Below are 14,498 nucleotides of genomic sequence, written 5' to 3'. Positions count from 1 at the left end.
ACGCCTGTGTCCGCTGCCGCTTGCACTCTCGCTTCTTCGAATCCTCACCAGCTTTAAAACGGACAGTTTCTTGGGTGACAGCCCAGTCAGGTATTAATCCAAAGGGCACCGTACTATTCGACGATACCTCCAAACACACCGGGCGGTTCTCGTTTAAACAGGCCGATTCGAAAACGTCAAATCGACCATGCGATGCGCTGGAACGTTTCATTGAAAGAGGAATCACACGCTCGGTCTAACGTCTCTCCCTCTCTCTCTCTCTCTCTCTCTCTCTCTCTCTCTCTCTCTTTCTCTCTCTAAGAATCTGCTGATCGAAGCGGGGGATCTCATGAATGAGTGCTCAGCTGTTTCTACTTTCTTTCCCATTTTGATTCCCGACAGAGTCTTTCCTCTCCTAGCAGCGAGGCTTCCCTCATCTTTTCGTCTTTTCATCAATTTATATCTATTCGTGTAATCATACTATATCCATCCTTACGAATGTTTAATCGACTCGATAAGCTACGATGCTCGTCTGTGGCGTCTCTCCGGTAGAATTTCCAAGGAAAATGGAGCGCAAGATTCTATTCAGGGATTCATGGGAGAATTAGGTGCGCACCGTGCAGTAGCGGTAGACTGCAGTCGTGCTCTCGCACGCACATTCCTTGCCGGTGCAGAAAAACAATGAAGGAGGAAGGAGAAGAAATGGAATAAGACGAAGACAGAAAGGGCGGAACACAATGGCTGGCAAAACCGGAAAGAGGTACGCCCACTTCCCAAAAAAATGGCCCTCGAGAACAAGAGAAAAAAATGAAAAAAATGAAAAAAAGCGCGCACCGCTAAATCTGGAATGGCCATTGGCTAGATTCTCATGAAACCCGAGCATTGAATAGTCTCCAAAGGAATCAGCCGCCGATTTCTGCAATCCCACGGGCAGTATGGAAACGGCTGGATCGAGTATTTGCGATGCTCACTTGCTACGGCTGCATTCTTGTAATATTATTGCTCGGAAGGGCAAAGGGTAGTCGCGCATCTACCTGGAAGCACCCTGAGAATGCGCAAAACGGTATTTCGCATTCTGAGTTTGAAAATGTAAATAATATATTCTCGTAAAGAGGCAGGCAACGTGACACAAGTAACCCTAGATATCCGAGATCAATGCCCAAGATAGAAGCAGGACCTTGTGGACGTGGTCGCCATCCCTTGGAAACGTAAAACCAGATTCGGATCTGGTTCAAGCGGATCGCCGACAGAAGAGCGAAGATGCATCGTGCGTCTTTCGAGAAGCGACGAAAAGGAAGAGAAGGAGAGCAAGGTGACTTTGAAAACTTGAGCAGGCGACAGCTCAAGTTTTCCTAAGAGGGAGGACAGAGTTGAAGCAGCAGCAGAAGATGAAGAAGAAAAGGAAGTAGGGGAAAAAGAAAGCCAAGGCAAAAACGGGAAGGGCCCTGAGGAACCCGCTACCTGCGCCCTCAGGTAGGTTGCTGCCCTTTTCCATGTGGCTGGAAAGCAGAGAGTCCCGCTCTATCTGTGTATAGCGTCCCGTTGCAAAGAACGAGCATTCACTTTAAAGTCTTCATAATCCTGGCAAACCGTACGAGACACGTAAGAGAAACGTATAGGATCCCGGAAACGCCACGAGGAAGAGCAACAGCCATTTTTCGTAAAATTTTGTGACAGCCCCGAGATACCTTGAATTGTTGAACTTCCTAAAATCGTTTGGCACCCATAGAATAATCGGTGTTTTTCCGTATAACAGACTTTTGTTTGTCACGACAAAATATTTGCTATCGCAAAGCCAAACGCAAATATGGCCAGCAATTTCGTGTCCATTTATATATGCAATACGGCTTCGGATAGTCCTGAGTTTCATCCTCGATTTCCTTAGCACATTCGAGCGAACGTTTGCCACGTTTCTATAACGTTTACCTTGCGTTTATGTACTCTTATGCAGGGTTTATGCATGCACGTTTAGCAGGGTTTAAATAGGCATTTGGGCGCGTGCGAAAGAACTTGTGTATTCAGCGAGACGCTGCATACACACATTATCCATGTATACACAAACCAACGAGCCAGATATTAGAGAAAAAGAAGGGAGAGAGAGAGAGAGAGAGAGAGAGAGAGAGAGAGAGAGAGAGAGAGAGAGAGAGAGAAAGAGAGAACTTTGTGTCTACGTGTCGTCTTTACTCCCGATGCAATTAAGTCGATTCAAATGCATATAAAGTAATTAAAAATCTTTGACCGTCAGTTTCTCTGCGCGTCTTTACATTATCTAATCCATTCCTGTCATTCTCACTCTCTCTCTCTCTCTCTCTCTCTCTCTCTCTCTCTCTCTCTCTCTCTCTCTCTCTCTAATGCTTCCAACAATAACGACTTTATCCTCTAATCCGGTTTTTTATTCCTTCCTCTTTTCTGACTGGTGTCGCACACGTTCGCGGTTACTTTCGAGAGCGCGATGGAGCTAGAAAGCCTTTGTCCGAATCGGCATTCCGATGCCGAGACGCACACGGGATCTCAGGAGCGCTCTCGAACAACCAACCAACCAACCAACCAACCAACCTACCAACCGGTCGGCTAAGGAGCAACCGGTTGCTCTCTCACTCTCTCACTCGTTCACTCGCCGGGGCATCGGCATTAAATGTCCTAAAGACTGCAACGGGAGATCAGACTGCTCACCTTGAAGACGAGGCTCGAAAAAATCCTTGTTCTCTGTCTTGTCACTTTTCTAATGGCACTGCACTAATATCCATAAGGGTTTCTCACTACGGCAGTAATCGACAGTCCCGTAAAACAAGGGTGAGTTATTAGAACAATTCCTCGAGTCGTATTCCAGTCACTTTGAGGAACCTCCTTCTTCCTTCTTGCGCTTTCGGCTTCTCTTCAAATGCCGCTACGTTCTCCCCCTGTTCTGGCAGTGACACAGAAAGGAGCTGCGACCAAGAATGCAACTTAGAAGATTCGTTGGCCGCGTACGAGCGCTCTCGCTGAATTATTTGTCACGGTCGATAGAGGTGCGCGCCCGAGTGCAAGCGCCATTTTAGCCCGTGCACTCCACTCCGAGCAACTCCGAGCCTCAGGGCTGCGAGAACTTAGCGAGTGGCAACGACGGCGACAAGAGCCGGGACTACTCTTGCTTCGCCACCTTGCTGCTTATCCCCTATCGCTTCCTTCGGTCGACTTGACAGAGGAAATATCCAAGCCACTACGAGCACGAGCTGTCTCGTCGTTGCACCAGACAATCCAGATTCCTTTGGCTTCTTCCTCGTAAATCTTCTATTTCTTCGCAGACAAATTTAACTGACCCGAAAGTCTCTAGCACTCTCCATCGATCTCGGTGATGCTTGTCCAGGAATCCAAGAAATCTTAAAGAGTCAATGTGTCTTCAGAATTAAGTAGCTCGACTAAGCGGCACTTTACTCACAAGAGAGTCTTCCGAGCGTGTCCGTTCTGCGATTGATCGTCAGCTTTTCTCGAGGCGTTTCTCAACCGGAATAATATTTCCCCTGAAGGATCAAGCCGATTCACTACGAATAGATGAGATTGAGCGCGAGGCCTTTCTATTAAACGGAATTCTCGCGGATTCTTGAAGAGAAAGGACTAGGTATTCGCGCGAGCAGAGCTGCTTCGATCTATCCGAAAGTCCGTCCTGTGCAGCGAGAGCACAAGAACTGAAACGCTGAAGCGAAGCCGAGCGGAGCTTGCCCGGCTGGTTTCAACCGTACCGCTATTCGGCCCTGTTACACTAGCGTCTCTAGCTCGACGCGGCGCCCTCGTCCTTCGATTTTCGTCCTTGCTACGCTCCTACAGCCCTATGCGTAGGGCTCTACGGTGCTCTACGCTCCTACGATTCTATGCCATACTGCGCCACCACACGCGCCTCACCGCGGCAACACATTTACACTTTTTAACATGTACGCGTCGAGCACTCGGCCTTACTCTTCTTCACTCGAAGCTAGAAACCAGCCTCGAAACTTTTACGAATCTCCACGGAATCGAAGGGATCGCAGTCTTTTCGAAAGAAGCTTCACGCTCTACCGGGGTCATTGATTTTTTTGAGTCCGTCAAGTGTAATCCGCGTGCATGCGCAAGACAGCCCGAGAGCGCGCGCGCAACAGAGTAACAGTCGGAGAGTGCGAGAGAGCAGTGCGCTATGGACGATGAAATGAGTGAAACAGAGACAAAGAGATGCAGAGTAACTTGGCCGTGCTCGATTCGCTCTCGATGTCTGCTGCGCGAGAACTTCTCCCAGTCTCAGATATCGGATTGGAAGGTATCTTGCGTGGGGTCATGAGCCGAACGATGCTCAAAGATCACATTAAACCCGTGTGTGTCTGGATCTAATCTTACGAGCAGGACTCCCAGAAGATTCTTTTCAGTTTTCTTTCCGCCAAGAGAAAATCGAATCGACAGTAGATTCAGCGAGTCAGCATTTACGACCATTCGATTATCTTCACTTCGATTCAAGCTGAGTTGATGCGAATCGCGAGTTGTCTTCCGTCAATCTTACCTCAGACTGAAACTCTCTGTCCGCTCCGGATGAACTCTGAAAATCTAAGCTCTGAGATCCCACAAAAAAAACACTTCTGCGTAAGATCACGCTACCCGCATTTAGGAAGAGAACAATTTAGTTTGTAGTCTGCGTTGGTGGGCCCCAGCTCACCGGATCCATCAAAAACCCGTCAGTTGTTTCTTCTATATGGCTTTCTCTCTTGATCCGTCGACAAAGCAGCCTTATTAATTTTAGAGTTGTCGTGAAAACTTCCGTAATTACGGGCGTCGCAAAGCGTCGCGTCGCCTTGTCCCGGGAATCGAAATCCATGATATGGCGCGAGACAACAATCTAATTGATATGTGCCTTGTCCCACCGTTAAGAATTATCATCGTCCCAGTCACGCGGATTAGTGCAAGACGCACGTACGCGGCTTTCTTGCACAATTCAATTCTTTTACAGCGACCTAACCGGAGCCTTGTATTGGAATCATCTACTCGTCGTCACGTTATAATGTCACACTGTTTATTTCAGTCCAGAAAATTGCGGTACACTGTGCATCGTAACGCTTCGTGGCATTCGCCTAATCGAGAAATAATTGTCTGTACTTTGACAATGTCCTAAAGAAGCATAATGGAAGGAGAACCGTCAAGAAAAACGATATCATTCGTTGAAACGGTCGCGGTGACTGCCAAAGACAGTCGACGATAAATGAGGAATTTTTAGGCTCTGAAAGAACAATGGAAATCGAGTATAAAGACAAAGGAGCCTGTGCTAAGATTTTCTCTCTGGCAGCATTATCATGCTAACTTGCTTAGCGGTTCATTAGCAAAATTAGAAATGATGCGAGGCAGATGGGATCTTTTCCAGATTTCATGTACTTACGCAAAAGGAAGCAATGCATCTATCAGTGATATCAGTAAAAAAAATAAATAAAGCTTTTCTAGGTATAAGATTAGATACTCCTTGTTCTCGATACGAGGGCGGCTATAGTCACTTGGCGTTGGTGTTGAACCCTAGAGGGAAATCGGTAATTGATTATTATGTTATCTAGACGAGAATTTCGCGATCGCATACTCTTAGATTAATAACTCACTAATTTAATAAATGTTGCTCGAGGCTTAACGAGAATTTGTCTATCAGTAAGATATAATTTAATCTATAGTTAATGAGAATTTAATATAAATTTCGTCTCAGACTAATATATTTATAGAGCAATCAATATGGGCATAATTTAGTATTTCCTTCAACAACAAAAAATTATACTGTACATGAAACACGTCGTTAAGTATATACATCTTGTCTCCTATTGTGGTAAAATCCTAAAATGCTACATATCTTTACATAACGAGGTAAACGGTGGACCTGATTTAAACCATGACCAATGGAGAAACCATCTGAAAACAATGAATGGTAAATAGGAAGGTAGAAGACGAGACGCCAGGATACTATTTCTTCTTGAATCGTGTTTTCTTAGATGCGCTCAACGAAGGCGACGTGATTGTTCCTGCGGCTACCAAGGAGGATGCCAATTTCGGATTCAATTGGTTTTTGTGCTTTTTACTCTCAACGTGTTGAGCAAAACTGCTCTCGGAATTGAGAGATAAATTACAGGGCGCACAATAATATTGGCCTGAAATGAAATCGAGCAGAGTAAGGTAATGCGCATCGAGTCGTTAAATGCAAGCTACTTTAATTAACATTTTTTGCGATAAGACATACCCGAGGGTGTTCTGTAAATAGAGTAATCAATCGGGCCAGGAGCTGTTGGCATGCTTTCGTTATCCTGAACTAGAATGGACAATTAACGAAATTAATACTGATGCTTTCAAGAGGATTGTTACGACGATCAGCCGACTATAATGTAGTCGCATTTCTCACCCGGTTCAGGTAAAGGCAACCCGTTTAGCTTCAACATTCTGAGGTGTCTGGCCCCGCGTTTGTGCGTCTCCAGTTGATCCTGTCGATTCGCAGACACCCCACACAGATCACAGCGCAATGGCGTGGGATAGGGAGATGGTGTATAGAGAGAAGTCGTTGATCTTGGTGCAGTGATAACAACTGGGGATGGTGCACTCTCTGCAGCTGCGGTTACCACGGGTACGATTTGAGGCTCGTTCTGAAAAGCCACTCCTATTCCGAACCGCCCTGTAGAATCCACCTGACTGTATTGATTCTGATTGGAAAACTTCTTTGGTGTCCTGTGCAACCCATTGAATAATGAAGCATACTTCTAAGGATATATATGTGTGTGTGTATGTATGTCAATCGGCAATAGAATGTACAATACCTAACTCGCGGGCCTCCGTTGGCTGCTCTGACGTGTTTCTTTCCGGCGTAATGCTGCGTCGCGTCAGTTTGCGACGTGAACCAAGTCTTACAGATCTGCCGAAAACGAGGAGCATTGAGAGAGGATCCTAAGAGTCAAAATGACAATATCAGGGAATCCCAGAAGAGTACTCACGTCGCAATAAGTGTTCCACTCGTTACCGGTGGTACTTGAGACTTGACCGTCCTCGGATTTGAGTTTTTTAACGCTCTGATTAAGAAACATGGAGACCTTCTTCTGATGTGGCTTCCCATCGTAGTGAAGTTTCGCTTGGAGCGAAGAATTCATCTGGAAAGCCGTGTGGAGTGATTGTCTTGACGATCGGCATCGAATCAGAGATGCGCCGATCCCACTTTCATCTCCGAGAGCAGCTTCGGTTCAGCCCGCATTTATTCAAATAAGAAAAATATCGTTAAGAGCAATCAGAGGTCTTTGAAACAGCCGACAAGCTGCGATTTCCCTGCTCTATATCTGAAATTGTGGCCAGCACCAACTCGCTCTATACGCAGATGTTCATATTCTCTGATTATCCGCATGAGAATTTAGCTATTCTAGGATCGACGCATCCCAGCTGGCAGCAGGGCCCATCGTTTCAGGACCAATGAAAAATCATCCTTACAACTGCGTTACACAGGTCGCACTTGAGCGGCTTCATCAAGGCCGATAGTTCCCTCTGCGCATTCGCGACTTTTTCTGGATCAACAAAAGAAAAAGAAATGCAATTTCGTTAATTCATGGGGATTCATTTATGGACATGTATTTACTATGCAATTCTGTTTCCAAGGATAGGAACCATTTTCCATTCTCCAACCCCATAAAATCTAAACTGATCAATAAAAATTTAGTCACTCTGGATTATTTCGAAACATTCTGGATATTCAAGAGATCTTGGAAAACGTTCCTACCTCGGTAACTCCTGATCACTCGGTCGGAACGACGCCAGCAGAGCTTTCGGGCGCTTCGTGAATTACCTGCATCCTGAGCGGGGTCAATGAACTCGCTCTTGCGTTTGTAATATTTGTTCTTGTTCTTTCCAGAGGATTGCGATGCCGACACCGACGCTGTTGAACCTGAAGATGAGGCTGTGGTCGTTGAATTGGCAGTTGTCGCATTGTACGACGCATCGTACCACTGACCGTACTGAGAAGCATCATAAACATCCGAATCGACTTCAGCAATCCACCAAGGTGTCACTTCAGGAGCCGGAGATTGTCCAGCTACCACAGGATGTGGAAAGTACGAGGAGGTAGAACGGACACTTGGAAATGCGCCACTTTGCACGGTACCAGCTGTTGTTGTATGCAATGCAGTGGCAGTCCTGCTCGAAGAAATTGCCGATATCGCCGAATTGTCACGAATCGCAAGATTCGTACTGGAAGCGTCCGTTGTCGAAATTGATATTTTATCCTCTACCCTGCTTCCCTGTGGACTTGTCGGAGGAGGTGGTGGGGGAGGAGGAGGCGGCAACAGACACTCGAGTCCTGTCAAAAAATTCCAAGATAACACGCGACTGGCAACAGGCATTTCCTTGCCTTTGCTATTTCGGCAATTTCACGGTACACTTAATATGTTGCACACTGACAACTTTCAGTTTACTGCAGGCCATCTGAACGATCGAATGAATTTTCAATGAGACTGTCGACTCACAGAGAAATTTTCTTTCATTCATGAACATAAGAGGCAATCCGCGAAACATTTTAGGCTGCTCTTATCGAGAAAGAGAAAAGATCTTCCCGCCATTGTCCAGTATCAGGAAGTATCGCACACATAATTTTTCTGGACAGTCACCTTCAAGGATATGACTTACCTGGTACTTCTGGATTCTCAATAGCCTTGGATGCAGCCATGGTAGACACGAAATTTGGCGTAGATCACGTTGGAGCGAATGCAAAATATGAGCTGCAAACTGTCCTAATGGTATTTTTTTAACAGATGAACTCGGCAGCACACTAGTGCATTCAGAGTCGATCTGGACCAAGCCGAGGCAATGAAAATTCCATTGACATTCAAAATTTCGAATGCCAATCTATCGATTCCTCCGAGCACACTTTCCGTGCTGCACGATTCTAAGATGAGAGGTTAAAATGTGTTTGACAGGACTGTAGAACTACGTTACGGCGTATCGACCAGCGGCATAAAATGGCCGACACTACTACGTTCGTCGTCCGCATACATCGCACTCTATTCCAGCAGCAGTACGAATTTGTAGTAATCAGTTCTAACCTGAGTCGGCAGTAGTCTACGGGTAATTCACGGCTTTCATCCGACGAGAGGCCTTCGATCAATCATGGAGGAAACACACGAACTATTAAGACTATTTGGAGAAAAGATTGAGGCCGGCCACGCCATGGTTAAACGTTTAAAAGTCACGAAGAAACTTGACGGCATCGACAAGTTCATACGCAAAATTCAGCAGGAGATACGATTTCTGGAAAAGGTATGTCTTTCCGAGGAAACACTATTTAATTCCTTCGATGCCATTATTGGCCCTGAATATAGACGTCCATTGTTAGGTTGAAGTCTGTGTTTTCGATGAAATTTAGCTTCAACAGTACCAATCAGCGTTAGACGGCTCTCGCGTCATTTTAACTGAAAGTAAAAGTCAGTAGGTGAACTCGAGCAGAGTGATCCGAATGCCACAGCTGCGGACATCTGTATTCAGTGGGTGTAGTTACTTGAGTCAGTACAGTCGGTATGTCAGACTCCTTTGTAGTATCCTTACTTACGATGCCTCTTAAGAGAACTACAGCTTTCCCATGTTCTTACAAAGGTACGATCTACAGGGAATATCAAGAAGGAACACCTACAGAGCACCAATCTTATACACCTGAATGCTATAGGCGAAAGATTGCTCTCCTCGGAAAAGCCTATCGCCATCATGAAACCATTTAAATTGCAAAAATCTCGACTGGAAGTTGACATAGTCTGCGATTCCGGATCCACCTGGATAAAGGTGATTGCGCGCAACGCGAAAGCGCTCACTCTAATCTCCTTGGGAAATGGAGAATACGGACAAAAATCCGTTTTGGATCAGGCGGAGTCTTATCTAAGCTGCGCTAGAGGTCATCCTCACTTGTATCGAGCACCGGAGGTTGTATTCCACTTTGCCTATGGGATTGAAGAAATGCTGGCAAAAAAACTGGAGCGTCTGGGTATCGTTGTAGAGGGCACACGAAATAGTAAGAAAACGATAATAATTAATATACATAAAAAGCAGATAAAATCTATTTTCCTTTCTACTTTCATATTCTTACTGCAGACGCAAGAGACGATCATGTTTTGGCCGAAAAAGTCTTCCCCTTCGAATCAGAGAACGAGTCTAGTGATTCCAGTGACGAATCCAAGAGAAACGGTGCATCAGCTTCAGATCTAATAATTAACAGAGTCAATGTGCAGGAAATAAAACTTCTTAATCTGGATGTATCTACCCTCTTAGCGTATGTGACGAATATGACCAACGGATATGCACATTTCCTATACGAGGAACCATTACTTTCTATGCAAGCCGAATGGGAAAGAAGTCGACCGGTAAAGCCAATTCTGGATAAACTTTTCGAAGGTAAAGATCTCGTAGTCTGTCAGACGGCCTTTGAGAATTTTCGAAATATTATCGACGTTATCGGCGGCCCTATGGAGACCGCCAGAGCGCAGGAATTTATCAAGAGAGTCCGAATAATTGAGGATATTTCGAAGGGCCGAGTTATTGAGAGACTTCCTCTGGGAGGAAAGATCAAAGACAGATCGAGACTAGTATTCGCAACTGGGGAAAACGTCAAGGGCATCACTGTCTCTGCAAACGAAGGATTCGTGAGAGCAGCACGAATGCAGGTAACCACCATTAGCTCTCACTCACTTATCTCGCTGTCACCTTCGTATTTATTGAGCATCTTCCAATCTAACATCTTCAAATGAACAAATTTGATACCAGGGAATCGAATGTGCGGTCTTCCTTCACGAGCCTCGATCGCTCTCAGAAGTCAAGGAATCCCGCGCCACGAAGATGGACCTCAGGTCATTCTGACGTCACAGCTCTACCCCTCAGACTCGACAGACTTGCCAATCAGCTCCATCCCGAACTCTAGGAAGGTCAAGGTTGCGTTAGAGTTACTCGCTAATCACTGATTGTCAGTCGAACGAGGCTTCAAACAATATAGCATTACTTTCGATAGCTTTCAGTTTATTCGGATTTCTCTTCTTGGCCAATTCGATCAATTCTTTGCTCCTTCCTCGATTCCGCAGACGCTCTTGACACTTGGCGCTGTTCAAGAGAGCCATGAGATTCGAATCGTTCAATCTCAAGGTCCACTCGTAGTCCTGCAGGGCGTTGTCAAAGAGGCCCAATTCCATATACGTTAAGGCCCTCTTGTTCCAAAGCAGTATGGAGTCCTTGCGCTGTTCCAAAGCTTTACTGTAGTAGGTTATGGCTTTTACGTAATTTTTCACTTCAAAGGCCCCGTTCGCTATTCTCCTGAACGTCTCTGCTCTCTCGTTCCTCACTTTTCGATCCTCCGCACGTTCCTTCGCATCCTTTTCCATGCTTCTCATAAATGCCCCTGCCAAAATAATTCGTTATTCGTCATTTTGCGTACACGCCTATACTCATAAAATGTATACACATTCACCTTTCTCGGTCACCTGACCATCAGGCTGGTTGTCGGCTTTCGCAATTTTATTTATTACAGTTCGATTTGTTATGACGCGCAAATCGTCGAGCCCGGACATTTCCCTCTTTGATTGGCCATCCAAAATTCCGTCGGCCATGAATTTACCTTGCTCCTGGTCCATCGGATCGGATGACGCTAATTTCTTCACGATTTTATCTTCAAGTTGTAAAATTAAACTTACTGGCTCGTCACAATAGCAATCTTTTGATAAACGTACTAGATGTATCGAAAAACTTACCGATTTCGGTTACGCGATGCATAAAATTCTCAAACTCTTCTTCCGTCACGTTTTTATCTATCGTTAAATTGTCGAGAATGTTCTTTTCTTTGCCAACGTCCAACAACTTAACGTCTGTTTCTCTTCTCCGATTGCAACGATCATCCTCCATTTTTGTAATCTATCCGAATGAATTGTGAAACTGTGCCTTTTTCAAAGTCTGTCACTAGGAGCAGCGATGGTGGCTTCGTCGCTAAATTAAGGGTTATGTATCTCCTAGGAAAAAGAGGTTGTTATTCTCCCAGCAACGGAACGTATGTCGTATCCTCGTATCCTCTTGAGAGGGCCGACGGGGCCGACGGGGCCGACGACTCTCGTAACCATAGAGACAATGCGCATAACAATTGGACAAGACAATATCAAATTGAACGTGTTTCCAGTTTACTTCGAAGGGAAACTGTGCTTTTCTTCGTCTCCTTGCAAGAATAGAGAAAGGAAGGTAATGAAAAATTGCTATCGATTAATCCTTAACCATTAAACCCTTTTCTGTGTGGACACTCGCTGCAGGGCTTGCTTTTAGATACGAAGGAAGTAGCAGCCGTCCTGTTAGGAGCAGCTCTTAGGAACTCATTGCCCGAGAGACCCGAGACCGGCCTTCTCTCCCTCGGCCTCTCATCTCGGTGCTCCAGCCGTGCTGTCCTGGCGTTCTCCTCCTCCGAGTCGAAACCCAAGTCTAATTCATCCTTAATGATGACCGCGCAATTCATGTGCGGATCGTGTCTCGACGAAGATAACCTCCTTCTTTGCCCGCAAGCTTCATGAATTTCCGATGGGACACAAGAGACTGGATCACTCGCTGTGATCTCCACTTCATCCATGATGCACATTAGTTTTGCTGGAGGCCTTTTATCTTTGGAAATAGCTGAAATTATGCGACTCCAACTGATTGCAGGATCGACACTGCTCTTTCTTTTAAACGACTTCGTTGGGGCAAAGGATCTCTTGCAGCTAGTGCTGGGTGCGTCGACGTCATTCGATGGACCCGCAGCACTCGATCTGCAATTGATTGGACGTTGGCTGGATGGGCTAATTATTTTAAAGCTTTCTTCGATTCTCTTGGCAAACTCATGAATCGCTCTATTCGAGCTTTCCAGCTTGTTAATAGCCTCGGAAATCCTTGCACTTGAATTTACAAAAGATTCTCCTGGCCGAAGCGACCCTCTGTCGCTGCAATTGGAACCAGCCTCACTATCCGAGCTGCTTTTCTTCCAGGGGACACTCGTGGTTCCCACTATTTTTATATTTCTCTCCATCTCACAATCGGATACTCTGGAAAACTCTCCAGAGAAACTAGTAGGCTCGTTCAAGGGAGTCGGGCATCGGACATTCTGCAGACCATTAACTTCTAGAATCGAAGCAATCTCCAAGAGTCGCTTTACTTCACTCTGCACCACTTGAATTTCTCCAGAGTACATAAAATTAACAATAGTCTTGAGATCGTCAGCTTCGATATCATGAAGAATAATCATTGGATGAGGATGCTCGTTGGCAACAAGGAGACGCCGGAAGAAAGGGCTCGAATTTGCTAAAATCATTTTGTGGCATTTGACAATGGTCCCATCCTTGCAAACGAGAGAAACATCGACAAACTGTTGCTTTTCATAGCACGTGTCCAGAGAAAGAGCCAACTGGGACGGGAAACTCTCCCACTTAAGACTCAGAATAGTTTCCTCCCGCATTGTTTATTAATATTATCACTTCCGTCCCTCCTAATCTTCTCATACACTTTGTCCCTCTCCGATTCTTGATTTTTCTTCGCCACTCTCTTTCTCTCTCTCTCTTCGCGCTTCCTCAAGCCTTTACCGCGGCGTACGGATGCACCTAGTCCGATCGAGCATGACTCTTTCCCCAATTATTTCCAATAATTTCCGAGCTTGAGAAATTCTATCTCTTTCCTCCTTTACTGAATGACGGCCGCGACCAGAGCCGGCAATCCAGCCGGACGTACTACCCTCCACCAGGTACTGGACCCACTCCTTTACTCTCTATCGAATCGGAAGGGCGCCGCACTGCACTGTACCGTGGATAAGATGGAACAATCACGTCGACTGTGGACTTTAGTCCGTAAGCCTTTGTTACTCTGCCGCAACTTTAAAAACCGACAGCACAGCCAAGAAGCACCGACAAGCCAGAATCTTTATTGACCCGTTAACCTTGCTTCCCGTGCCACTCCCCGCCAGAGGACTCCACGACCATCCGGAACCGTCGGGAAGTTAGCGTCAAAAGATAAAAAATTTTATATTTTTAATGCCTACAAAATTGCTCCTTAAATGCTCCTTATGTATTTCTAATTACTTCGCTGCTACTATACACGGATTGTAAAATATTTACGATAATATAAAAATATATTCTTTACTGCTATTCCACATAATCAAGCAGTTTTTCTCATATGATTCTCTGAGTGAATCAATTCCTCTCAATATACTCCATTTTGTCCCGCAATTTATTTGTTCTTTTATTAAAGCATCTTGAAATAACATTTAAAATGTAATTTCCTCTTAGACCAATTGCAAACGAAAACAATATGGTTCATTTCCAAAAACATCTGTAACAGGTACGTTCGAAGATGAGCCGAGGGCGCTGAGAACATAGTTTCAATTGTAGGAATTCAATAGTCGAAAATAGAGATTCCGCCATATTAGGGATTTATGCAGGTAGTTACTAGATTTATTTAAATTTATTCAAAATGTAAATTTGAGGTTAAATAAAAAACTTTGCAAAATATACGGAGTAGAAAACAATTCAATTGAAATTGTAGAATAT

At 45.1% G+C, this 14,498-nt stretch overlaps 4 protein-coding genes across 4 annotated transcripts; 1 reads left to right on the top strand and 3 right to left on the bottom strand.

Annotated features, from left to right (window-relative positions):
• Positions 1 to 5,602: 5,602 nt before the first annotated feature.
• On the bottom strand, positions 5,603 to 8,859 carry LOC107274567 (zinc finger protein 346). The gene is made up of 8 exons (XM_015753819.2): positions 8,602 to 8,859; positions 7,766 to 8,275; positions 7,414 to 7,487; positions 6,930 to 7,082; positions 6,756 to 6,850; positions 6,347 to 6,666; positions 6,188 to 6,256; positions 5,603 to 6,098 (listed from the first exon to the last, which is right to left on the bottom strand). The coding sequence occupies exons 1-8, from the start codon at positions 8,639 to 8,641 to the stop codon at positions 5,914 to 5,916; spliced, it is 1,446 nt and encodes a 481-aa protein (XP_015609305.1). The 5' UTR covers positions 8,642 to 8,859; the 3' UTR covers positions 5,603 to 5,913.
• A 71-nt stretch (positions 8,860 to 8,930) lies between these two features.
• LOC107274571 (UPF0415 protein C7orf25) lies at positions 8,931 to 10,969 on the top strand. Its single transcript, XM_015753822.1, has 4 exons — positions 8,931 to 9,231; positions 9,565 to 9,973; positions 10,054 to 10,622; positions 10,723 to 10,969. Exons 1-4 carry the CDS (start codon positions 9,082 to 9,084, stop codon positions 10,813 to 10,815), a joined length of 1,221 nt encoding a protein of 406 aa, XP_015609308.1. The 5' UTR covers positions 8,931 to 9,081; the 3' UTR covers positions 10,816 to 10,969.
• Positions 10,653 to 11,879, bottom strand: LOC107274574 (hsp70-Hsp90 organizing protein 1-like). The gene is made up of 4 exons (XM_015753839.2): positions 11,697 to 11,879; positions 11,417 to 11,614; positions 10,955 to 11,347; positions 10,653 to 10,872 (listed from the first exon to the last, which is right to left on the bottom strand). Exons 1-4 carry the CDS (start codon positions 11,845 to 11,847, stop codon positions 10,826 to 10,828), a joined length of 789 nt encoding a protein of 262 aa, XP_015609325.1. The 5' UTR covers positions 11,848 to 11,879; the 3' UTR covers positions 10,653 to 10,825.
• Positions 11,880 to 12,165: 286 nt separating this feature from the next.
• Positions 12,166 to 13,414, bottom strand: LOC107274579 (protein abrupt). The gene has a single exon (XM_015753843.2). The coding sequence runs from the start codon at positions 13,412 to 13,414 to the stop codon at positions 12,203 to 12,205; it is 1,212 nt and encodes a 403-aa protein (XP_015609329.1). The 3' UTR covers positions 12,166 to 12,202.
• Positions 13,415 to 14,498: the final 1,084 nt, after the last annotated feature.

The sequence above is a fragment of the Cephus cinctus genome, unplaced genomic scaffold (assembly GCF_000341935.2).
Source record: "Cephus cinctus unplaced genomic scaffold, Ccin1 Ccin1_scaffold3361, whole genome shotgun sequence".
Classification (NCBI taxonomy): domain Eukaryota; kingdom Metazoa; phylum Arthropoda; class Insecta; order Hymenoptera; family Cephidae; genus Cephus; species Cephus cinctus.
Note: the sequence above shows the minus strand (reverse complement) of the source record. Positions and strands in the feature narration are given on the sequence as shown.